The 27,246-nt window shown below is 39.9% G+C and overlaps 1 protein-coding gene across 1 annotated transcript in view; it reads right to left on the reverse strand.

The window, feature by feature from the left end:
* Nucleotides 1–27,246, reverse strand: part of LOC114249999 (endothelin-converting enzyme 2) — a 67,906-nt gene that overhangs the window by 33,328 nt on the left and 7,332 nt on the right. The window contains exon 2 of the mRNA XM_028183741.2: nucleotides 13,822–13,889. Coding sequence (XP_028039542.2) covers nucleotides 13,822–13,889 — 68 coding nt within the window. The remainder of the gene's footprint in view (nucleotides 1–13,821; nucleotides 13,890–27,246) is intronic.

Consider the following 27,246-nt stretch of genomic DNA (forward strand, 5'->3'; position numbering starts at 1 on the left):
TCAGTGGGTCACGTTTCCGATCCGGTGGTAATTCTGCGAAACACTGCTCTTGCTAGGGCCAGTGTTAGCAACGTTCCCGGTTTGAGCCCCGTGAGCTCACCTACACGTCAAGGTGAAGCTGAAATAGCCCACAAGGCTATCAGCATAGGTACGAAAAAAAAGTTGCCTTATACTTAAGTTTTAAAGGACTGCTGGCTAGAGAGTTATTCCGATGCAACTTTACTAACTAGTTGAGAAGTATTTCGCAAAGTGTGCGGCATGCATCATTTAATTTTTATAAGCCCTGAGAAACACTTCACATATTATTATTCATATATCAGGCTACATGAGATTAAATAGCATTGATTCTTCTGAAAGAGCATGTTATTTAACAAAAATACAAAATAATAAATTGAATCCCCATCCGAACGTCTGAATACGAAAACAATCAACATTACATAACATAAATCGCACATATATTTGTAAAAAGAAAAAAATGTCATTGTTGCAATGCCAAGAGAGAATCTTCTTGCTAAATGCTTGCTTAACATAATAAGGCATTCTGAGTTTGTTTAGTAAAAAAATATTGCCTCAATTGATATTCAAAGGGAGTATTTCAAAAATATTTTTAAGGTGTACGTATTTAAGCGGTATTAATATTCCATGGTCATCCATTTTTTTAAGGAACGGGATATTTGACCCTGACGTTCCAAAGAACCTAAGCTGAATGTGAAAAAGTTGTGAATGTAGACAAATATAAAGAAATATTGTATCGGAATGGTAATAGGAGGTAACCTCAGGTACTACCTTTATGCAGCTACTCAAATATCCGGTCTGCGCGTAGTTGGAATATCCCCATAGGCTACTAAGCATTAGGTAGGGAATAATATGTATATTAAATTCGTAGACTTCACAATGTAAGTTCACAAATAAAACGTTAGTCGTTTCCATGTAATTTTAAATTTTGAATCCAATAACGATATGTTCATTTTTATCTCTGCTCACAATCGATTAACTTTTAATACTGAGATACGAATAGGCCGCGCTTTATCAGAAAATATTTTGTTAAGTTGATATTGTTCTGTGAAGCCTGATGAAATCTCAGCTGGTTTGGTAACAGAATAGTTACATTTGTGTCGGTGATATGTCGCGTGCTGTCGAGCTCCACTTGTGCGCACGCATCGCGCGATAGCTTCCTCAATCAATTTCTTTATTGCATAAGATTTAAATTGTTGGCTGACGGTTGAATAGAATTTCGAAAGGTTTTGGTCTTTTGGGGCACCTATGGTCTATCTCATGCGCTAAGCCTTTACGTGTCTTGAACTGTTTACATTAAAATCAAATACTATGATTATTCTGCAGCAGAAATAGACCGAAAATAATCCTTGGTTAAGTTTTTTTTTTGTTTAGATGAGTGAACAAGCTCACGGCCCACAGGATATTGAGCGGTTACTGGAGCTCATTGATATGAACAACGTAAATCGCGCTACTCATCTTGAGACATGAGTTCTAAATCTCAGCTTTTATTATACAACGACTGCGCCACCCTTCAACCGAAACATATTACTGTTTAGCGGCAAAAATAGGCAGGGTGGCCGTACTTAACTAGACGAGCTCACAGGATGCCTTAACCATATAAAACCAAATGGGCCGTGAGCTCGTCCATCCATCTAAGCAATAAAAATAAAAAAGAGAGAGAACTTTCTTTTGGATATAGACCGAGATAATCCCGATAAAAAATCAGTGACAAGCATTATTCAAACAATGTATTGTTGTAATATATTGGCGCATTTATCCAGTCCAAATGTGGGAGGAGTGATACTGAGCACGCAATTGACATTTTACATCACGATGTAGTGCGGATCTTCAAGTACTGATGTCACTTAAGGTTGTTGCTCTGTTTCCGTAATGCCACTAAAATGTCATGTCTCTTTGATTGAGTACGGTCGAACAATGATGGAATGATATCACACTACTTAGAATTTGTTTTGTTTTTTTTTTATTTTAATAAACAAGCCTTTATTTGAAATATCATTTTTCAGCCTTTTTACTTCGACATCAAAAACTTGATACGTATTTGTTAGTAGTGAATCACACGTGATGTTTTGCCGTCCTCTACGCTTTTATTATCAGTGTGCTTATATAGTGCGAGTTTTTTAACGTTCTCGATAGCGTAAAAGTTAGCTCATATTTGTATGGAATGGGATCGTTTGCCTACGTTTGCCGTTAGGGGCGCTGTTCCAATTGCATACAAAATTGGGTTAACTTTTACGCTATCGAGAGCGTTAAGATACTCGCACTAAACACACAGTTCGCAGATGCTTATGCAGCGGGCTTAACTGGAAACTTGGAGGCTGAGAGTTTCGAAGACTAAATAACACTTTTTTTTTACCTGCCCATGTGAACTCATAAGACGTCCTACCACCAGTAATTACGCAAAGTATACTTTTGCGGGTTTGATTTTTATTACACGATGTTATTCCTTCACCGTGGAAGTCAATCGTGAACGCTTGTTAAGTACGCATTTCATTAGAAAAATTGGACCTGCCAGCGGTATTCGAACACCGTTGCATCGCTACACACGAATATACCAGACGTCTTATCCTTTAGACCACGAGCAATTAAACCATTTCCATTCGGGTGTGCCGTGAGGTGCCGTTAAACATGACCCATGAACACATTTCATAATATTTTCATATGACTTTAAGGTAAGGACAAAATATAGTCTCACCGGACCCTGTCTTATAAATTAGATCTTAAAAACCGTTTTTTTTATTGCTTAGATGGGTGGACGAACTCACAGCCCACCTGGTGTTAAGTGGTTACTGGAGCCCATAGATATCTACGACGTAAATGCGCCACCCACCTTGAAATATAAGTTCTAAGATCTCAGTACAGTTACAACGGCTGCCCCACCCTTCAAACCGAAACGCATTACTGCTTCACGGCAGAAATAGGCAGGGCGGTGGTACCTGCCCGCGCGGACTCACAAGAGGTCCTACCACCAATAAAATACGATAACCGTACGAAAACCATATCATATATGCTGGCACACAACCTCCAATCAGGTTCTCTGTGCCGTTACTGATATGAACTAAGTCACAGGTTTGAAACTGCAAAGAAAACAAGATTTCAGTTTTGTCTAATACGTAAAAAAAAATGATTGATAAAAAATGAAATGAAAAAAATTATAAATAAAACTTACCTCTGATTTTTACTTTTTTTTTCTCATCACATACTTTATGAATCACAAAAAAAATATTCATAAGTTACACCGCGCTTGTAAAACCACGTGTAGACATTAACATTCAACATAACACAACAATTATTTGCATATGATTACAGAGACAATGATTTTACGATGTAATTAACATGCGCACGTCATTAATCACTAGCCATGTGAGTGGAGTCACAAATGATTGTGAATGTTTCAATTAGGTTATTTATACTACAGAAGGAGAGTTAAGTTTTAGAGCTTTAGTTAGTTTTGGAGGTAGTTAGAAGGTTCGTGTTTAAATCACATCGGTGTTATTAAATTGAAGTACGCGGACCAAGGGAAGATCTTTCATCGAACGGGACTGAGTGTGCTTAGTGCGAGTTTTTTAACGGTCTCGATAGCGTAAAAGTTAATCCAACTTTGTATGCAGATGGAACAGCGCCCCTAGCGACAAACGTAGGCAAACTATCCCATTCCATACAAATATGAACTAACTTTTACGCTATTGAGAACGTTCAAAAACTCGCACTAAGCACAGAGTTTTCAGTAGAGTGACGCTCTGAAAGTTATTGTTTGCGTAAGAGTAAAGCTATCTTCAAAATGTTATTGGCACGATTCAGAGATCTGTTGTACATTTGTTCTCTTGTATGATAGTTATCACTATAGTGCTCTCAATAAAATTCTTTGGACAAATTTCGATCATCGAGCGAAGAATGATCTTTCTATACCCGGTTTCTTAGTGGTAGACAGCGGTTTGGCTCTGCTCCTGGAATTGCTGAAGTCCATGGGCGACGGTAACCACTCACCATCAGGTGGACCGTATGCTCGTCTGCCTACAAGGGCAATAAAAAAATCTATACCCGTCATTCCCTAACATATCACTGGAGAAGGCGCGGGAAAAGCTGTCGCAATTTATACACTGTCCTATAAACAGTTCAATGTATTCTTGTCGTACTGTCATATCATTGTAAGAGTTCCACAATGCTCTGTTCATCTACATGTTGTGTAATTCCACAGATCGGTTTCCTATTACATAAATTGAATGATATCTGTCGTGTCGTGACTAGAGACAGACTAAAAATACGCTTTTTCTGAAGTTAGTTGTGGTAATGTGAACAAAACTGTTTGTAAACTGTCTGTAAACACAGAGGGAGTGTGTGAGATTTGGCTGAAGTTAATTGTGGTAATGTGAACAATTTACAGGGGGGTGTGAAGCCCACTGGAGTAATATTACGAGGAAAAATGAGGAGTGAGGAGTAATACGTATCGATATTATTTTGACTATGCCGCTGCATAACGCGTTGGTACTTCAAGGACAATACAGACGCTATTGCGAAACTAATTAGAGTCGATGCTTATTATAAAGTAAGACCGTATGACGCCCGTGGTCTGCATTAGCTACTTAATTTGAGGTGAGCTGTAAAGTTGTTTAATTTAACCATGTTAATACCCTTATAAATTTCCCTGCGTAATCAAATCAGAAATGCGGAGATTTGCAGGAAAACCATGGTAACCAACATAACTCAAACCAAAGGATTGCGACGTTGAAGTGACAGTGGGCAAGGCACATTGCTCGTAGAGCGTATGGGTCCGAAAAGTCCTTGAGTGGCGACCGCGTACCGGAAGACGTAGCGTGGGTAGGCCTCCCACAAAATGGACCGACGACCTATTGAGATTCGCGGAGATCCACTGGATGCAGCGCAAGACTGATCTTTTTTTAATTTTTTTATTGCCCTACTTGGCAGACGAGCGTACGGCCCACCTGATGATGAGTAGTTACCGTCGCTCATGGACTTCAGCAATGCCAGGGGCATAGCCAAGCCGCTGCCTACCGTTAAGTACTCTCCACAAGCCTCGTTTGAAGAAGGACATATAGCGCTCTGGAAACACCGTGGAGGGGAGCTCATTCCAAAGCCGGATGGTACGTGGCAAAAAAAGTTCTCTGGAAACGCACTGTGGATGACCGCAGTGGCTTCAGGTAGTATGGATGAACTCTACTACAGTCTACTCTATCCTACTCCGCTCTTTGTGGTGAAGCTTGGGGGAGACCTATGTAATATATATCCAGAACTGGATGTCTGTGAACTGACAGATAGATAGATAGAATTTATTTACAAAAGAATTCATGATTATCGACAGCAATCTCAAGTTGTCATTGTTTATAATTACTAATCCGAAGATGTTGCATTTACAGCCTTGCAAAGCACGTACGTTAACAATAACGTATAATTATTGTAAACTTAACAGAAAACATTAAGTTATCCGCGCGGAACTTCTTATTCTGAAAGTTTTTTTGAGACAACACTGGTCAAGGTATTGTAAGTGTCAATTCGTATTGAAATATGTATAATCTATACTAATCTATACTTATATTATAAAGAGGAAAGATTTGTTTGTTTTGAATAGGCTCTGAAACTACTGAACCGATTTGAAAAATTCTCTCACTGTTTGGAAGCTACACTATTCCCGAGTGACATAGGCTATAATCTTTTTTTGAAAAAAAAGTTTGAAATTAGGGATCTTTACTAAAACTCCAATAATGTATGTAACCCAAGGTGTAAAAAAATTATCTAAATTATTCTTTACATCGCGTGCCCTGCGAAAGCTATTGATTATGAATAAAATAATGTATTACGTCTTTGTAGAACACATTATTAATTACAAAAAGTGTCGCGACAGCATATGTCTAACTATTGTCTAGTTATGCCGCAATAGGTGTTCTTTAATTTAAAAAAATAAAACTGCGTCAAATATCGTTGAAATTTTTGTTAAAGAACCGAGTGGAGCCGGAGTGGGTCGTGTATAATAAGTTGTCTTTTGATACCTTAAAGAATACACTTGTAGTTACCAAAGCAATCGTCAATAAAGAGAATAAAAAGAGAAAGAGAAGAGTAGAAAAAGAGGTAGAATCGTTACGTGTCCGTTTGGTGTGGTGCATAAACATCCAACATTGAACAGTACACGTTTCATAGCGAACGCGATGTGGAATAAAATAGAAGATTCTAACCACTTAAACATCAGAGCCAAGTTGTCATATAGCAATGTTATGTTAAGTAGTTAACTCTTGTTTTCATGTTCTTTTCAATTATTATTTTTTATGTTGTACTGTTAACATTTAAATTTTGCCTATTTTTCCGTTGTTTGTAAAATTGCTGTAATATGTCATAGTGTGTTATAAAATATTGCTGTAAATGCCTGTAACTAACTGGCTTACATACCAGGACCTACTTAATTTTATACTTGTTTTTAAGTTTAAATGTTTTGTGTGTATTGCTGTTGGTATGTCTAAATCTATATATATAAAAATGAATTGCTGTTCGTTAGTCTCGCTAAAACTCGAAAACGGCGGAACGATTTGGCTAATTTTGGAAGCCCAGAGAAGGTTTAAAAGTCTAGGTCTTTTATTTATCGATTGAGGCACTACGAAGTCTGCCGGGTAACCTAGTAAATAAATAAATAAATAGCCACTTTATTAATGGTTAATGTTTTCCGCATTCTTTATTGATCCTGGTAAAATTGAAGACTTATAAATAATAAACATAGGAAGTAAAGGATTGCAACCGCAGTGTTTCAACCATCGTCTTGATGCATCTTCGTTATATAATTATTACCGCAATGGATTCTGTGTCGTGTGGTTTTGTCACGATTAAAAGTAAACACAGATCAGAATATCAAGCTGAACTGAAATTACTTTTGTTTTCAAACTGTCGACTACGTGTAATCATGTAAATCATATAAAGTGTAATCACGTAAATCATGTTTCGGTAGGCAGCGGCTTGGTTCTGCCCCTGGCATTGCTGAAGTCCATGGGCGACGGTAACCACTCACCATCAGGTGCTCGTAAGCTCGTCTGCCTACAAGGGCAATAAAAAAAAACTGTGTGCTTAGTGCCAGTTTTTTAACGTTCTCGATAGCGTAAAAGTTAAGTTAAATTTGTATGGAGTTGGAACGTTTGCCTATGTTTGTCGCTAGGAGCACTGTTTCAGCTGCATACAAATTCGAGTTAACTTTTACGCTATCGAGAACTTTAAAAAACGCGCACTAAGCACACTGAATCAAAAATGTGTCACATTTTCTCGCGTATTATGTGACCGGAAACAGAGCAGGTAAAAACAAGTAGATGCAACCCTAACACAGAATACCAAATTTACAAAAATCTTCCGCAAACATTCTGATTGCGAAACCGGACTCCATGTTATAATATTCATGGCCATTAACCTCTCTACCAACGAGGTAGTAAGACCATTACAAACAGCTGATATTTTGTTCATTTATATTATTATTATTTTTGGGTAAGAATCTGCAACTTTTCGAAAATTGACAGATTTCGTGGTCACAGATTTAAAGCTTTTAAAACGCACAAGCGAAACAAAAATGTTATTTTTAAAGCTGTTAAAAAATGACACTGCTAATAAATTTATTGCGACATCGAAAAGCGTCCTTAACTAGCAATGAACAGAAACTAGACTGAGAAATGTAGATACGTGGTGATTTCACTGGTGGTAGGACCTCTTGGGAGTCCGCACGGGTAGGTACCACCACCTCGCCTATTTCCGCCGTGAAGCAGTAATGCGTTTCGGTTTGAAGGGTGGGGTAGCCGTTGTAACTATACTGAGACCTTACAACTTATATCTCGAGGTGGGTGGCGCATTTACGTTGTAGATGTCTATGGGCTCCAGTAACCACTTAACACCAGGTGGGCTGTGAGCACGTCCATCCATCTAAGCAATAAAAAAAAATGCGTTGCTGTCGGTCATGGACATCATCAATGCTGGTTTAACAGAGAGGCTGAAACCTGAAACTTTGCTTATTTCATACGTACAAAAGTTGCAATCAAGACGCCACTACTTCTCCACTCGAGGCTTTAAAATGCTTATGACTTTCGAGCCATTGAGAGAGGCCAATAATGGCAACTGCACACGATTTTCGAAATAACAATATAAGTTGAAAACATTGACAAGAACCTTTCTTTTCCGAACGATATTTCTACAGAGCAACGCGTGCTCACATCATTTCGTAACGTATTATTTTATTGCATTACCTGCCTACTGTATCGCAAGGTTCGATGGTGTAATTATTAGCGCCGAACGACAATTTAACGGTACTTTTATACGCTTAATTAAAGATTTATTCTGGTTCGATGTCTGTTTGGTTATTTGTTGCTTGCTTCGTGTAGAATTTTGCAATTGTCTATGAAACGTAATCTTTTCAGACGCTTCTGAATTAGCTTGAAACGGGACGTATCGCCCCACCAGTCGTAACCGCGCTAATAATTATGCGGTGTAAATTTTTATTACACGAAGGGAGAGAGAGAGAGAGTATTCTTTATTGTACACCAAAAAACAAATAAACAGTGCGGTACTTTTTTTTTTTTTTATGATTGAAAGTTTACTGGTGGCCCGAAGGCCTTTCCAGTTTCACCAGGACAGGTGGGCGAGCAAAGGCTCAGCCAAGAGGGGTGGGATTTGCTAACAACTGCCCGAGCGCCTCCGAAGGAGACCTAACAACTCAAGAGCAATTGTTTCGCGAATGAATCTACTACCGGATCGGAATCGCGACCCGCTGAGAAGATCCGGCGAGAAACTCAGCGGGCTGATGCATGGGTTAGGTTGCACGTCGACCTCTTTGTCGAGTTCGACGAGTACGGTTACCGGGGTCCCTAAGCCTGCCCCTAGTATTAGAGCTGAAGGCATCTAATGCAAAGGTTATTGGATCTGATGGATCCGTAAGGACGTGTCTAGGGCGTCGACGGTGACTGGCTCCTGCATGATCAGGATTCGGAGAGTAGTCAGCGGCGGCAACGATAAGGCGATTATCATGACGCATAGCCTTATCGAAGTATCGTTCCGACGCTGACTTCATGTATTTCCGAATTGATTCGAGGCCCAGGTCGTCGTGTAGGTCAACGTTCCTCACGAACCACGGAGCGCCGACAGCTAACCTGCAAAAGCGGGATTGTAGGGATTGGAGGGTGTCTATGTGTGTGCGGGCCGCGTGAGCGAACACCACACTCGCGTAAGTCATGACGGGCCTTATGCAAGTTTTGTAAAGTGTCACCTTGTTCCGAAGGGACATTTTACTCCGCTTACAGATCATGGGGTAGAGTCTACCGAGAATAAACGCGGCACGGTCACGGACTGATTTTATATGCGGGCGGAATGTCATCGATGCATCCAGGGTAACGCCCAGGTACTTGACCTTCCTGGCCCAGGGTATGGGTTGTCTAAAGAGAGTAATCGGGGGTGTGAGATTCCTCCTCCTAATCCGGGAGGAAATCCGTGTGGAGCTTCCCCTCTGAAATAGCACCGCAGTACTTTTCGCTGGGTTGATGTCTATGCGCCATTTTCGGAACCACTGTCCTAGGGCTAGGGCTGCGCTCTGAAGCTTCTTCGCGATTAGGGACTTATTTCTACTAGAATAGTAAACAGTCGTGTCGTCGGCGAATAAAGCTAAATGGGTCGGCGGCGACCGGGGAATATCGTTGACGAATAAGCTAAATAGGAGGGGTGAGAGGACAGAGCCTTGCGGGACTCCAGCTGTGAGAGGTCGTGGGGAGGAGCGGGTTCCCTCGACTCGATATCGAAAAGAGCGGTTCGACAAGAAGTCCCGTATGATGAGCACGAGACTATCCGGCACGCCCATGTTGAATAGTTTGAAAATCAAACCATTGTGCCAGACTTTGTCGAACGCTTTTGCGACGTCGAAGAAGAGAGCTCCCGTGTATAACGGTTTTGGTCGATTAAGCCCCACAAGAATGTGCTCCGTGAGGCGGTGCACCTGTTGAACGCATGAGTGATTTGTACGGAATCCGAATTGTTCATCGATGAGAATGCCCTTGGATGAGACGAAATCTCTGAGGCGCTTGTAGAGCAGACGCTCATACAGTTTGCCTAGAGACATGAGGAGGCTAATCGGGCGGTAGCTCGTCGGATGATTTTTTGGTTTACCGGGTTTATGTATGCCGATAACGTCCGCTTCTTTCCACACCGCGGGAAAGATACAGTTCGCCATAGCGGCATTGAAAATAGATGCCAACATCACGATGAGTTGGACGGGTAGAAGTTTAATAACGCGGTTAGATATACCGTCGGAACCGGGAGCCTTGCGAGGACGTAGGTCTTTGATCAAGTCTTTAACTTCCATCGGGGTGACGGGTGGTAACGCATCCGAGGGTGGCAAGGAGGCTCTGCGTTCTACCTCACTGTCTACAAATTCTACATGAACAGGGTCCACGGATTGAGTGCTGGGCGTGCACTGGGTTTGCAATGTATCGGCCAGCAGCTCTGCTTTTTCGTCATCATCAAAGGCCGCGAGTCGGCCTGAGGGGCCTACAAGGGGGGGCATAGTTACTACCGTATCCGATTTGAGAGTACGAGCTAAGCGGTAGTAAGACCTTTGGGAGGGCGCGAGTCCTTCTAAGAAATCAGACCATCTGGCATCTCGGACTTCGGCGATGCGAGACTTTACGTCGCGTTGTAGGGCACGCATTCGAATACGATTTTCCGCGGTAGGATACCTGTCGTAGGCGCGTATCGAGGCGTTCTTAGCTCTAAGGAGTTCCCTAATATCGTCGGACAATTTGAAGCGGTGAAGGAAGTCCTCCGCTACAACTTGTTTCGATGACCTATCTAATGTCGAGGTGATGTGTGATGTTAAGATGTCTATGGCTTCAGCGGTATCCTGAGGAGACGGGGTAGAGTCCGGGTTAAACGGGAGCGATGGTGGATCAGATTCAGCCAGGCTGATGCCCAGCGTGTGCCAATCCACCACAGTCCTCGTGACGGGAACGGAATCGGGAGCGCGACCGAGCTTCATGACGACGGGACGGTGGTCTGAATCTAACTCTGAAACTACTTCGATCGAGTGTAAGCGCAGAGTTACGTTTTTTAATAACGCTATGTCGAGTATATCCGGGCGATGCGCGATATTTAGCGGGTAGTGAGTCGGGGTTAACGGAGCGACGATATCGAAGGCGAGATCATCGACTAACGCGTCAAGCCGCCTGCCATTCGGGGTTGTGGTGTGTGAGTTCCACCTGATGTGTTTACAATTTAGGTCGCCCGCCAGAATGACAGAGCTCCCCATACCGAGCAGCGCCTCAATATCACTGCTTAGAACGATCTTATCCGGTGGAAGATAAACGGACGCGATAACGATCGGCGCGTGTCCCGTCAGTGAGATTCGGCACACTGATGCTTCGATATTAGCGAGCGCGGGAGGATCGAGCGGGACGCAATGCAGGGCTCTTCTATAGTAAATAACGGTACCACCACCACGGGCAGAGAGCCTGTCGTTCCTGACCATGTTATAGTTCGCGATTTTAGGGTCACGGCGCGCGGGCTTAAGTAGGGTCTCCTGCACTAAGAAAATGTCAATTTGATGGTCACGCAAAAAATCACAAACCTGATCACGTTGATTTGCGAGACCGTAAGCGTTAAAAAATCCTATTGTTACGGATAAGGGTTTTATTCTACTAATGTACGCCATTGATTACCGGCGGAGTGAGGGGAGGACGTACGTATTTAACGACGCGTATACGTCAGCGTATTCTTGCACAACGGCGATGAAATGTTGTGCAGTGGAGGCGGCGCGAATGGCGTCACCCAAAGCGTTAACACGCTCAAAGTTGATCGACTGGAAAAAGTCGATCGCTAGAGCGAGATTTTCGGACGCGGTCGGAGGGCAGGTCGCGGGGGAGGGACGTATCGCGGGGGTGGGACGAGTCGCGGGGGAGAGAGTTGTAGCCGTGTTCGTGTACGGCAACGGTTTAGCCCAAGCCGAGACGCTGGGCACCGACGCCGGCACGAAAGCAGGCTTAGCCTTCGGCACAGAGGGTACCGTGGCTTTGATGTCTGGGCCGGAAGCTCGGAGGTGGTTTTGACGGGCGACGCGGCGATTTATTTTTGGAGCTCGGGGGCATCCACGGTAGTTCGCGGGGTGACCTTGTGTTCGGCACAGGACACAGCTAGGCGGTTCCGTCGCGGTTTTTTGGTCGCGAGCGCAGAGGGCCGTGGCGTGATCGCCCAAACACTTAACACATCGGGGGCGCGCGTGACAGTTACGGGAAGAGTGCCCGTACAGTTGGCAGTTATGGCACTGACTAGGAGTGCCTTTTTTATGGGGGACTTCGACGGCAATACCGGAGAGCCTACAGACAGTCCGAATGTTAAAAATTTGCTTACCCTCGGGGGTAGGCTGGAGGGCGACTAAAACCATATTGTATGGCTCCCTACCGCGGCCGGTGTGCATGCGGTGCACGGAATTTACTGGTAGGCCTTGTTCTATCAGATCTGCCTTGACGAGATCGGCATCTAGCTCCTTCGGGATTCCACGTATGACAACGCGGAGTTCGCGCTCCTCCTGGAGCGTATAAGTGTGGAAACTTATACGCTCCTTTCGGAGGTAACTTGAGAGGGCCCTATGGTCGTCGGGTGTCGTTACTTTTATTTGAATCCCGTTGGCGAGATTACGGGCGCTGGCAAAATTAATATTTTTGGCCTTAAGGGCCAGGGAAACTCGGTCCCAAGCTGCTTTCTCTTGAAGGATAACCGGGGGAGGGGTCTGAGTTTTAGATTGCGCCACCGGTCGCGGCGACGGAGTGGCACGGGCTGGAGGCGCAACGGGAGTCTGAGGGCGGGGGCGCGACGCGTTCGCGGCTTTGCTAATTTTAGCGGCCGCGAGAGCTCGAAACTCCGCGGCACGCTTCTTACCCTTTTGTACCAGGGTGACAGTGCGGTACATTAAACACAAAAAAGTACAATTGGCGGTCTTATCGCTAAGAGCGATCTCTTCCAGACAACAATCAGGTGGACAAGAATCATTTGGAAACGAACTACGCGCGGTGTACCAAACCAGTGAAATACATATACATGTATGTACATATACATATACACATACATAAATACACATACATAAATACACATATCCGTAAATATACATACAATTAATACACAATATACCTATAATCATAATCATAAAAAAAAATATTGCTTCTTTACACCTATATACGAAGGTTGACACGAATACTCCCTATGTCGTCGGTTGCTGTTCAATGTGCGACTAACATCGTGTAATTATAGCATGTGTTCGAATGAAGGAGACCAGAATGCCAAGATAACTACTATATGGCAAACCAGAGGGCCGCAGAAATCGTGGCAGGACCAAACTCTGATGTTTAGATGGCGTAGAGCACGACCTTAAAACCATCGGTGTCAGGAACTGGCGGAGAGACATACTGGACCAGGCTAAGGCCCACCCTGGGCTGTAAGGCCTAAGATGATGACATTTGACAAAGCACTCAAGAAAGAGCGAGAAAAAGAGTTCATTCTAGATTGTATACAGAAATGATCCCGGAAATAGTAAGAGCGCTATGGTTCCTGGTAGTATGGATGAATTATGTTCCGCTGGTGAGTGACGCAGTGATAATAAGAAGGTGATGGTACCATTTCAAATAATTCTACTCATACATATGGAATATATTATGGTAAAGAATCACGAACTTGTCGCCATAACTCTTGAGTGTTCGCTAGTCTCACAGTGGTTCTTCTATTACTATTTACAGAGTCAGAGAGTCAGAGATAGTTAATTAGAAGTCTAAGCGTATAGTTATCGTCAAATTAACTCACAGTTTCTCTTCTAAATTGTTGTCGGGGGCTCGGACGGAGTGCTGGCTCTCCGAGTCGATGTCCTTCACCTGAAAACAAATATTTGATTTCACTTATGCATTTCATTAATATTTATTTCCTAGTCTAATCTTTACGTAAGATTAAGTTGATAGCATTCCGTTTTTCATCAGTTTTCACGAGTTAAACATGTAATTAGATATTGTGAGAGAGACGAAGAAGCTGTATTAAAGTCAGCGGCCATTTTATGTTTGTTCGCATTTCTAACCCGGTGGAATTTGAAACAGACTTTTTTTTTCTTTATGATATCTAAAAAAAAGTTTTTTTTTAAACTCGGATTTGTAAGTTTTGTGATGGAGCTCCCTGCACTGATGCTAACTTGTTACCAGAGCAATCTTCAATCTTTAATCTCGATGTGGACTTTATGCTGTTGTCTATAGGCTCTATTGACCTTTGATCTGGTGCGCCGACAGATCAGGTAGCCTGGTCGATACCAATCAAACCCAAACGTCTGGTAAGTTCCATAATTACATTGGCTTAGGCGAACAAAGGATGTTCACGTGGACGTTGATCCACGACAACTCGACATGAAGTTGAACTACATGGCATTGAAAAACCTAATTGATTAGAAATATAGAAAGATAAACAAGCTTATGTTTACGAGATGCGGCAATACGCAAGACTATATCAAAGTGTTATAATATATTATTTACATACAATAATTTTGTTATAATTATTTCAAACAAACAATAGAGCCACGTAATATCTATGTTTGAACACAGCAATTCATTCGCGCTTAATAACACAAAACCACAAGTCATATAATGCGGATTATTATTATTTATCCTTTTCCGGAATTTTTTTCGACTAGAGTTTGTGGTTAAAAATAATAATTCGACGTCGGCAAAGCTTAATTAAAAAGGTTTTCAGTTGCATTTTTGCCACCATAGGTAGACGAGTTGAAGTTGACCGAATAAAGAGTTATGGTTGCTCATGGATACTAAGAGTGCTAGTGGCACTGCCACGCTATGCCAGTGCCTGCTAGCCATGGTCGAAGTTTAACGTAAGTTTTGAATTTTTACCCGAACCAAGCTCCTCTTTTTCAGTCTCTTGTTGCTGTTGAAGACAGATTTACCGTCACTCACGAACACCAATGATGGCAGTGGCATGGTAAAGTGATTGGCTATTTGAAACACTTTCCCCCCACGTTTACACCGTCAAATAAACCCATAATCGAAATATTTATTTCAAACTGAAATCTTATTTTATCAAAAGTAAATAAAGCCTGTTCAACTCAGAGTGAAATACCATGTCACTTGATCTCGGGTCTTAAGGTGAGCATTCACTTTGGGAGTGATGAGACGCTGGTAAAGTTTTACGTCAGTCTGCAAACTACGAAGAAGCAGAAGCATTATTGTTTAGACGAAATTACCCTTTTATGAAATCATAACAAGATGCCAATGCATCTAGCACACCATGTGATACATACTCTACTCTACTCCATGTGGGTACATACTCTCATCAGCACAACGATTATCCTACGCTTCAAACGAGACCCACCATTGTTTTGCGTATGACATAAGATTTGTAAAGACGCAACTAACATAGAATTTCTATTTTTGCATTGCATCTCTCAAGCACCAAACTTTGGATTAAAGTATATAGCATTAACCTTATATTTTTAACTATGTCCAATCACACACTCCTTCGTGTACGCATTGTACTTACTTAAAGAGAGGCGAAAGGTTTTTTCGTCACATATTAAAGGATGGATATGTAATATGCTGCGACTCGGAAAAAGATAAGTTTCTTATCATATTCTAAGCAGCTGTTTGGCCTTACGCTGTCAAAGACTAGGTCAAAGAAACAGGCAGTGGATAGATAAACATAGCCGCTAATTGCACTGTGTGCATTTCAGTGTTTATGTAATACCGGTTATGGACAAAAAGTGAACATGAACAAGCGAGTTTCATTCATTCACAGAGCATGTTTTTTTTTATTGCTTAGATGGGCGGACGAGCTCACAGCCCACCAAGTGTTAAGTGGTTACTGGAGCCCATAGACATCCGCAACGTAAATGCACCAACCACCTTGAGATATAAGTTCTAAGGTTTCAAGTATAGTTACAACGGCTGCCCCACCCTTCAAACCGAAACGCATTACTGCTTCACGGCAGAAATAGGCAGGGTGGTGGTACACCTGCGCGGACTCACAAGAGGTCCTACCACCACTAATTACGCAAATTATGATTTTGCGGGTTTCATTTTTATTACACGATGTTATTCCTTCACCGTGGAAGTCAATCGTGAACATTTGTTGAGTACGTATTTCCTTAGAAAAATTGGTATCCGCCTGAGATTCGAACACCAGTGCATCGCTCAACACGAATGCACCGAACGTCTTATCCGTTAGGCCACGACGCGACGGCTTCAAAATGTCATGTTCGTATGTCTTCGGTTTTTTTATTTCCTACCTATTCGTTGGTAGCCTAAGAGGTTATTCCAGCTACGCCCGGACTGGTAAGTGAGCTCACGGGCTCAGCCTGAGAGAATTTGCTAAAACTAGCACTAGAAAGAGCAGTGCTTCGCAGAATCTTCCACTAGATCGCAATCGCGACCCACTGAGAAGATCCGTCGAGAAACTCAGTGGGCTGTGTGTCTATGGGCGTCTTCGGTATTGTGATAGGTACATTTATATAGCGGGTAGTACTGTATCAGACTGAATGTTACGAGAATATATTGCCCGAGAACTGAGGAAAGTTTGATGCAATAATATTTAAGCACATTGACTATATTATGTAGTGGGCAGAATTTGTTATAGTCTGTTTAAAATGTCTTGTTTAATGAACCTCAGAGAGAGAAAAACATTAAGGATTTGCTCAGCGATGACGTCATTTTATTGATCCAATCTTCCACAAGTTTTGAATAGATTCTCTACAATTTATTTTAAAATAAACATAACTTATGACGTCATCGATCAATGAGCACGTACACATAATAACTCGACAAAGATAGTTCGGGTGATAAGTGCCTTGTTTCATGCAAAGCGTGTTCTTTGTGGTATTTGTGGTACTTAAATTAAATTTTCAAATATACACAAGTGACTTACCTAGTAAATTAATCCTTATTGAACTATTAAGAAGCGTCTGTGAACTAATAGGCATGATACCTCGTATACTGATATCGAAAGACGCAAGTCTGAGGCGGGTAAATTTTTTTTTTATAGCTGTTGGTTGTACGAGCTCACAGCCCACCTGGTATTAAGTGGTCACTGGAGCCCATAGACATCTACAACGTAAATGCGCCACCCACTTTGAGATAAGTTCTAAAGACTCTGGTATAGTTACAACGGCTACCCCACCCTTCAAACCGAAACGCATTACTGCTTCACGGCAGAAATAGGCAGGGTGGTGGTCCGGGGGTAGCTGAAATAGCCTCCTAGGCTACCAGCGAACAGGTAAAAAAAAAATAACACGGATGTTACGCTATTGCTGTTGTTTGTCTTTAATAATCAACGCGGACAATATTAATCAATGTAACATTTATTCAGACTTGACGACTTAATTGCGTTTATTGTTAAGCTGTTTATCAATTTAGATTATTATTTTTTGTTCCAAACTAGATTTTCGTTACGATCCGCTACAGAAATAGAAATATCCGTTGTAATAATTACTCGAGGTATACGAGCGATGGGTCTTACGGCCCAAAACACACCTAGCCACCAGATTTTTATATGGTCGTGGTCACCATCACACTCGGACATTCACATCGTCAGGTTTGAGCCCCGTGAGCTCACCTACTAGTTAAGGTTACGCTGAAATAGCCTCTCAAGGCTCTCAGCTTAGGTAGGAAGAAAAAAAAAACCAGATCGGAATCGCGACCCATTGAGGACATCCGGCGAGAAACTCAGTGGGCTGAAAATATTGAATCAGAAAATATTGTGGTCCGTATGTGTCCAGTCTCGACCACAGCCCAGCCTCTTGCATGGTAGACACTCGAGCGAAGGCTTCGGCTACGCGTGCTTCTAAAACCACTTTCTACTTTTGGCAGTAAGACTTCAATTATGGCTAAATAATAAAAATTAATGCAATATGAACTAAAAGCCATATCATTTGTTCTCTGCGTGTAACGTAATAAGCGGAAATAAATTAACGAAATTCAAGTACCAAATATAGATTTTAATCGCGGCTTTCTACAATTTTGTTTATTTATTTAATAAACTTACGTATTATTGTGATAATCGGTAACATAGTTGAATGTTCGATTTGGATACAGATTCCAGAGATATATTTTGAAATACTACAATTGAGATTTCGAGCTTATGTATTACGGTTAGTCGCGGCATTTACGTTGTGATGACTTCAGATACCACGTAATATGAGGCGGGCAGGTGGGCGAGGTGATGAGCATCAACTCGCCAAAACAAAAAAAAGCAAAAGCTTATAATTTAGAATCATCAATGAACAATAGTCAGAGCGCGTAGATGATACACTATTTATCTTTGAGCGTATGAAATCAGGAGGAGTTGCATTAAAAATGCATACTTTATACGTTCTCAATTCGATTTTTTCTAAAGTACTATCTCCCAATCCATCCACTGACTAACAGTCTGTCTTATAGGATAATGCAGTTTGAAAAACCCATCACGGAATAATCAGTCGAAGTTTAAATTGCATAATATATGTTCTATCCCGAACCTAAGGTTATAGTTAATCTGAGATATAGATTTGTAAAATGACGACAGTACTGGCTGACATCAAGTTTCATCTTATCGTTGTCACTTATTACGCTACCGGCGTTATGTGATTTGCAAACTTTGTATATCGATTGGTTAGGCTAAGAACAAACTAAGATAAACTCAAGCGTAAAGAAGAACATGATGAAATCTCTCATCACTCTGAACAGTGTGCTTAGTGCGAGTTTTGTAACGTTCTCACTAGCGAGCCAGTTTGCTCAAATTTGTATGCAATTGGAACAGCGCCCCTAGCGGCAAACGTACTCGGTGTTATTTTGTGAGTGCGAGTTCATATTAACGTTGTGATCTCGTAACCGAGTAATTTTACCGAAATGAGTACTACGAATGACATTTGTGCGAGTGCGTGTTACAAATTAGTGGATTTTAACGTTTCGATCGAGTATTTCTTTAGTAGTTTTATTTTTCCAACTAGAGAGGCAAAAATATCATGCCATAGAGCCTAATCTTTTTTTATGAAAAATGATAATATGGAGTGAAATGGATTTGATTAATTTGAAGCATTAATCAATTGGCATGGAATGAAATGAAATGAGATCAGATAATATGGGATAAAATATAATCTCTGCAAAATGCTGATTATATACTGAGATTTTTTTCAGTGGACCTTTTCGAAGACTTCGAGAAGCTACGTCCAGCGGTTTTGTTTAATTTTTTAAAATTTTCGCACTTTCACAGATACTAAACAGTTAATAAACCCACGTTACTTTGTTATTGCACAGATGGGTGGACGAGCTCCCGGCCCACCTAATCTTAAGTGGTTACCGGAGCCCATAGACATCTACAACGCAAATGCCGCCTCCCACCTTGAGATATTAGTTCTAAGGTCTCAGTATAGTTACAACGGTTGTCCCACCCTTCAAACCGAAACGCATTACTGCTTCACGGCAAAAATAGGCAGGGTGGTGATACCTACCCGTGCGGACTCACAAGACGTCCTACCACCAGTAGTTACAAAAATTAATTTTGCGGGTTTGATTTTTATTACATGATGCTATTCCTTTACAGTGAAAGTCAATCGTAAACATTTGATAAGTACGTATTTCATTAGAAAAATTGATACCCGCCGGCGGGATTAGAACACCGGTGCATTGCAAGATACGAATACACCGGACGTCTTAACCTTTAGGCCAGGACGGTCTCAAAATTACACTTATACACGAAGAAATATTAAATACGCATTAACTAAGAAACATTAAATAGACAAAATAAAACAATTCACACAATTTAGCTCCTCGCGGTCCCTCCAAAATGTCTTTTCATCTTTTTTTCCTAGTTGTTCAATTGTAAATGAATAAATCAAAATCAAATCGAGTTTACGTTCTATACGGTGAAAAATGAAGAATTGTGAGTGTGAGTTGAGATATGCTACTCGCTTCGCAGGGCGTTTATTCACCGAGAGCAGCAATAATATTATTTCTCGTATATTGGTAGCACGTGATGTTTTGGCATTAGACCGTCTAAATGAAATACAACGCATTTTAACAGCATTTTAATGGGAACCAACTACTTTCAAAATTATTCGGGTAATGTCACGTGTTCAATACTATTTTGTACCTTTAGAATTAAAGTGGCTCAACCCAAAATTCTTAGTTTCTGGTAAACTTCAATATTGTAATACAATAATTGTATTTTTTTAGTTTTTCGGTTTAAACACTTTAAGGCATGCCATTTTATTTGAAAAAGACAGAAAGAGTACTTTGTCCTTTTCTAGACTAAAAGAGACTGTTTAATTTTATAAGCTGATAGAATAATATAGAAAAGAATAATAGGATACCCTCTAATCGTCACATTGGAAAAAGGTATGGCTTTATCATTTTATCATTTAAATTATTTTTTATTGCACTTATAAAACTAATTTAATTTACAATATGTAACTACATATATCTATAACTAATCCGTACTTGTCAAATTCCTCATAAATTGTCAATATTCTTAATAAAATTCCTATTAATAATATACAAGTGCAAATGTTGAGCTGCTTGCCAGAAATGATATAATAGTGTTTTGTTTTTTTGTTGTTTCCTTGTAGGCTGCCTGTAATAATCTAAATCTGTGTGAAAGGCAATAAATGATTTTATTATTATCTACTAATGGTAGTCCAGTGGTCGAAATTTGACCATAATTTATTTCAATTTTAAGTTTGAACATTATTATAGTTCTATTGTCACCTTTCTATTATCATCATTTCTATAATAATAATTGCTCTATGTCGCCAAGGCTACATTATAGAAAAATAATATTAAGGACAAAAAATATTAATCTATTCTCAATTTGACCACAGATTGATAAATCAATAAACAAAAAAGTATAAATGCATGTGTGTGTGTGTGTGTCAAATACATGGTTAAGTGTGTAAGGTTTTTTTATTCATTTAGTTTATGTTTTTATTGTTTATGCACAATTAAAAAAAAAAATTAGCAATCTGCACTACTTCTCTATATTCTCTATGAGTGTGGGAAATTTCATACTCCTCCGTCCGCGCAATTTTCGTAAAAAGGAGAACAACATTTTGGCTTCACGTATTACCTACTTAAAATGTAGGTTATTAATAATAATACATAAGTGTTTTGAAATATAAAACTAATCTTAAATTTTTTAGTTATACCACTTCCATTCTAAGGGTGCAATTTCGTAAACAAACTTTGCCGTAATGGCGTAACCTTTAAAATACACGAAAACTGCCCAGCATAAACATATTTTTTTAGTAACTTTAATAGAAGTATTAGAATTAGAAGTTTATTATATAATTTATTTAATTGTAATTACATATTTAGACATACTTAACATAATTAATCTTGGAATAGGTAATTATTTCAGCTTTTTTTAATTAACGAAATTATGTTTTACATAGGTTTAATCATTTACCTGTTGAACGTTTATAAAATGATTGTATTTACGGTAATAGTGTTGATGATCTTCATTAGGTGGCCCAAATATACTAAAATTATTACGAGCATCCATCCTTATTTATAAATGTGTAAAGAAGCAAAATTATTATTACATTGTTAAAATTTCTATATAATTTATAAATATAAATCTGTACGTATGTGCCTGTAAATATGTATATTGCGCGCGCGTGTGTGTGTGTGTGTGTGTGCGCGTGTGTATATATTTCTATAATAGATAGGTACACAGTGTGCAATTCATTTCGAAATTATTCTTGCCCATCTAATGGTTGTCTGGAAGAGATCACTCTTAGCGATAAGACCAAGAAAGAATGTTTCACAATATTTATTCATTTTGTGTACAATAAAGAATACTCTTTCACTGGTGGTAGGACCTCTTGGGAGTCCACACGGGTAGGTACCACCACCCCGCCTATTTCCGCCGTGAAGCAGTAATGCGTTTCGGTTCGAAGGGTGGGGTAGCCGTTGTAACTATACTGAGACCTTAGAACTTATATCTCGAGGTGGGTGGCGCATTTACGTTGTAGATGTCTATGGGCTCCAGTAACCACTTAACATCAGGTGGGCTGTGAGCTCGTCCATCCATCTAAGCAATAAAAAAAAAACAACTCTATCTCGCTCTCTCTCTCTCATCAAACAACTCTTTAAAAAAAGCAATGATTTAATAAGAATTAAATGAAAAAGCAAAGAATTAATATGTATTTACAACTAGCTAGACGTCTATAAAATTTTCTAACCGAAAAAATATATGTGTATAAACCATTAGAATAGATAAAACCTTAAAAAACAACATTATTATTAAAAACGAAAGAAAAAATCTTGATATTGTATTGGTTTCACGGCAAAATTTTTAGTGACTACTTAACTTGCTTCAAAGTGAAGAAATACTCTCAAAATCCATTAATTTGTAACTCGCACTCGCACATACAATAATCGAGAGGCTCACTTCGGTAAAGCTATTCGATACATGAGACAGCAACATAAACAAACCTTCTCTCTCCCACAAAATGAGATTCATATGCTTACCACTAGGTGGCACTGATACAAACTCACACAAATTAAACATAACATTAACATCGACTGAGTAATTAAAAAAAACTCGCACTAAGCACAGGTACATTACCCATTACCCGACTAATTATAAATATCGTTAGAAAGCTTGGCATTTCAATTAAACGCCTTAAAAAAAAACTTGCATGCTACCAATATAAAAGAAAAAATTATTGCTTCTAAAGATGAATAAACGTCCTGCAAATAGAGTAACTCGCACTCAGAGCTCCGCACGTTTCATCGTGAAGAGCGTACACTCGATGCGAGTCATTCGATTCGATTTTTGAAACTCGCACTAAGCCTACAGATAATTAGTAATAGCTTAACAAGATCATCTGTTCCAACCATCAACCATAGTTTTCGTAATATTTTTATTAGTAAACAATGATTTTTGTATTTTTACGAAACATTAACCAATATCAACGAACTTACGCTCAACTAAGCGTAGTATTTGTAACGTCTTTTAGAATCTTGGGACACGGCTTGCACCAGCTTACAAGACAAATCACAATGTGAAAATACCATGGTCGTAGTTAGTGAAAACAGTCTCATAAGATTACGCAGGGACACCATCCGAATTTTATGCCAATACCCGTACTAACGATAGTCGATAAGTACAGGGCCTTATGACCTAGCCAAGCCGTTGCCGCTCAATTCTTTTTTCGTTGCATATCTCACAGTACAATGGAACCTCCACGAAAATCTACTACTCGATATTTGTTTTAGCTAGCTTTGTCAAGTGCAACTATTGTTGCAAATTTTATGTTAAAACTGTTACATCACTCTGCTCCACTTGGAAGAACAAGTTGTGAAATATTGAATTTTGCGAATGCAGTTCGCACTCGAGAGCAACGTCCGTCCTTAATGTTTGTTTTGTATTACGTTTCTGTGTCGAGATTTCATTTTTAATAATACACAGATTTGAAAGGGGACTGTAAGCTCACGAACGCAAATTTAAAATGATATTTAGCGATATTCAGCAGGTTTGATATGCCTCGGATATAAGCACTCTCTGTTTTTGTTCCTTCCTATTCACAGATAACCTAAGGGGCTATACCAGCTACGCACGGACGGGTAGGTGAGCTCACGGGCTCAACCAGAGAGAATTTGCTAACACTAGCTCTAGCAAGAGCAGTGCTTCGCAGAATCTACTACCGGATCGGAATCGCGACCCACTGACAATTATCCGGCAAGAAGCTCAGTGGGCTGTGTCTTTGGATTAGTTCGCTCGTCAAACTCTTCGTCGTAATCGACGAGTTCGATGAGGACGATGACCGGTGCTTGAGAGGCTTAATAGCACCGAGAGTGGATCGGGGAGATCCAACAAGACATGTTTCGTGCGACGGCGGCTTTGCGTGGCCTCGCCGCTTGGGTCGAATAAGACTGTATTCATAATTGAGAACCACATACATAGCAAAATGTTTAGGCTGTGAGTTGGGCCTTCCGGAAAAAGTAAACACAAGACGCACAAATTCAAACAATGAACTGGATACTGTCAATTGGCTTACAACGAGACTGAAAAATGTCAATTCCCATTCAAAAGTTAGTTTTAAGTATTCTTAATACATTTTCTCATGTATTTCATTTATAGCACGAATTCCGTTCATTCTTTAAGTTGCTTTTATGTAAACAGAATCACGTCACGCCTGGTGTTAAGAGGAGGATAAGCCGATGCCACTAGACATCACCACATTCCCAACACCCAACTTCAGACTGTGATATCAATTGGTAGGCAAATAGGCAGGTTTATGGCACTTACCCACAATACGCCACGTAATCATGCTTTAATTAGCATATGAATTATGAATTAATATGAATTTTGCGAATTTTTTCGTGAACATCGGCTAATTACGAGCTTCCTTACAAATATTGATACACCTGCGTGTGGTATATGAGTAGGTAAACAGGGCGTAACCGAAAGACTGATCTTTAAGGTCACAATCTCAAATTAAATTTCTTAATACACTACAGGTTACATGGCCACTGATATTTGTGTTTCAAATCGTATCCACAGTATGCGGAAACTCCAGAAAAGTTTCTATAAATTACATCAAAAAATGTTAATTAAAGCAAAAAACCAGTAAAAACACAATTACATTTGTCTTCACTCAAGCTGCAGATCAATCAACATGTACTTCCGGTATTTAGAGTAGAATATGCTATTTTTTTACTCAGGTGGGTGGACAAGCTCACGGTTCATCTGGTGTTAAGTGGCTCACAAGACGCCCTATCACAGTAAAATATATTTTAAATTATTAATTGATAAAAAAAATATTTAATGTTTTCTAATAATAACGGATGAAATATTAGTTAATGTATGACTTGGTTTTAAAATGGGTGATGAGAGATAAAATTTATGCCGAAAGGAAAGCGTCCTGAATGATTGCAGTAGTATATGTTTCTACGCAGTGTATAAGCGGGGTGTATGGAAAGTTGCGTGAGGACATCTGGTATTTAGTAGGCTCATAGATATCACAGCTTCAAAGCCACCACCGACCCTGAGACAGGAGATAGAAGTTCCAATTTTATTATATTACTATTATCCTATACCTTATTATCATAAACCTTTGGAATTGGGATGCTGGATGCGGAATGGCTGCTTCGCTACAAAAATAATCAGGATCTTCCCATCGATAATAGCTATAATGTGTGGTAGCTACTACGCAGTTTTCATGTTTAGGTGTTATTTTTCTTAAATCCACATTGTTTCAATCATTTCGTAATTCTTCCCTACGTTTTATGACTTTCAACCAAGTAGTACTTATTAATGAATTATAAGCAAAACTATTGTGTGCTTCGTGTCGTGGGAAAATTCACGTTTTAGTGAGACAGGGCCGATTTCGCTGTTCATACCTACAAAGAATTTAGCACATTTCTTTATGCTCTCTATACCTACGCTTACATAAGATTTTGAATTAGCAATATGTACAAGTAAAGATTTTGTTTATTGACGTCGAATCGGCTCACCTGTGTCAGGCGGATTTTCACATGAGATCGATATTTCAATAGGGTTTTTTTTCACAACAATTACCAATGTACCTATCTGACTTATGGATGGAATAGAATAGAATTGAAATATATAAATTCGGTTCAGCGAGCGAGGGTCCTTCAACTTATATCAATTATTAAAATTTTGCAGATCCTTCTGATCGGGCATCGATTTCGTGAGTTGTGTACTAAACAAAATGTTAATGACCTTAACTCGTCCTTTCTTTCTGAGAAGGGTCCCGCTGTTCGAGTTATTGTCGATGTCAAAATAATAACATTGGTTGAAAGGTGTGCGTGGGAGTAAAGCAGTCTTTATTTTTCTCATTTCACGTTAATTGAAGCTTAGCTCGTTAGTTGAAGTGACCGCTTCTTTGGTACCGCGATGATTTGAAGCAATCGATATTCGATCATAAAAAAAGCAAAAATTCAAAAAATAAACATACCTAAATACGTACCTACTAATATACGAGTTTAAAGTTCTTGCGACGCGGTGTCTGTTGCCAAACTCATCCGAAATTGCTCAACCGATTCTCATCAAATTTTGTTTGCATATCGGGTAGGTCTGAGAATCGGTCAACATCTATTTTTCATGCCCCTAAATATCAACTCAAAATATATTTTTTCTAGAAGTAATGTACATGGCGAAACAACGTTTGCCGGGTCAGCTAGTAAATCTATAGAATTTAGCCCGCGAGATAACGAGGTAGAATATATCTAAATGTTTTACTTCTACCGTGGGTGAACAGCACACATGCTTTTTTTGGCTCTTCGTAGATGAAGTAGCTGCTTATTTGGAAGCTTACCCACACCGAGACCACAAAGTAAAATCCCCAGACACACCTTAAATATATGACGTCTCAAGAGAAAAAAAATATAATACTAAATGAATGTAAAAATGCAAATGTCACGCTCCATATTGATTAGCTGTTTATGGAAGCATCACATAAATCTGAAAAAAGGATCATTAGTTTTTTTTGTTTTTGTTGTTCAACAAAAAAAAATATTTTATTTACGCGGCATTGCTAACCGAACAAATGCAAAACAGCTTTATCTTACCTTAGAAAAAGAATGTACCTACAAGTCAATCGTCAGACGTTTGGGTGGACGAGCTCACAGCCCACCTGGTATTAAGTGCTTACTGGAGCCATAGACATCTACGACGTAAATGCGCCACCCATCTTGAGATATAATTTCTAAGGTCTCAAGTATAGTTAAAACGGCTGCCCCACCCTTCAAACCGAAACGGATTACTGCTTCATGGCAGAAATAGGCAGGGCGCTGGTACCTACCCGCGCGGACTCACAAGAGGTCCTATGTGTAGATTATTTGTCTGCTCTTAACATTTTTCCCGCAGACTTCAGTCGATATGTGGCACTTTAGCAGCTTTCAAAATCGCGGCGTAAATACATTAACGACTTTTAAGCCAATGCGTAATATACTTAGTATGATTGCGAAAAGCATTGATAATATTTAAAATAAAAAAATAAAAAATCATAAAATATCGTGTATATGATAATTTTTGATCAGTAAATACATGGTCGCTTTTTAAAACTTAAATCGTACTAAGGTCTGAGCGCCATTTTGTTGATGCAACAACTGTCAATTTCCCTTGCTTTCGCGCCTAAAATCAAGCCATAAAATTGCAAACCTTTAATGACGAAAACCGCAAACGCCACAGTTAACAATGAAATAACGAAAGAAACTTCAAGTTCAAGAGAAATCTGTGTCC

This window comes from Bombyx mandarina, chromosome 13 (genome assembly GCF_030267445.1).
Source record: "Bombyx mandarina strain Sakado chromosome 13, ASM3026744v2".
Lineage (NCBI taxonomy): Eukaryota > Metazoa > Arthropoda > Insecta > Lepidoptera > Bombycidae > Bombyx > Bombyx mandarina.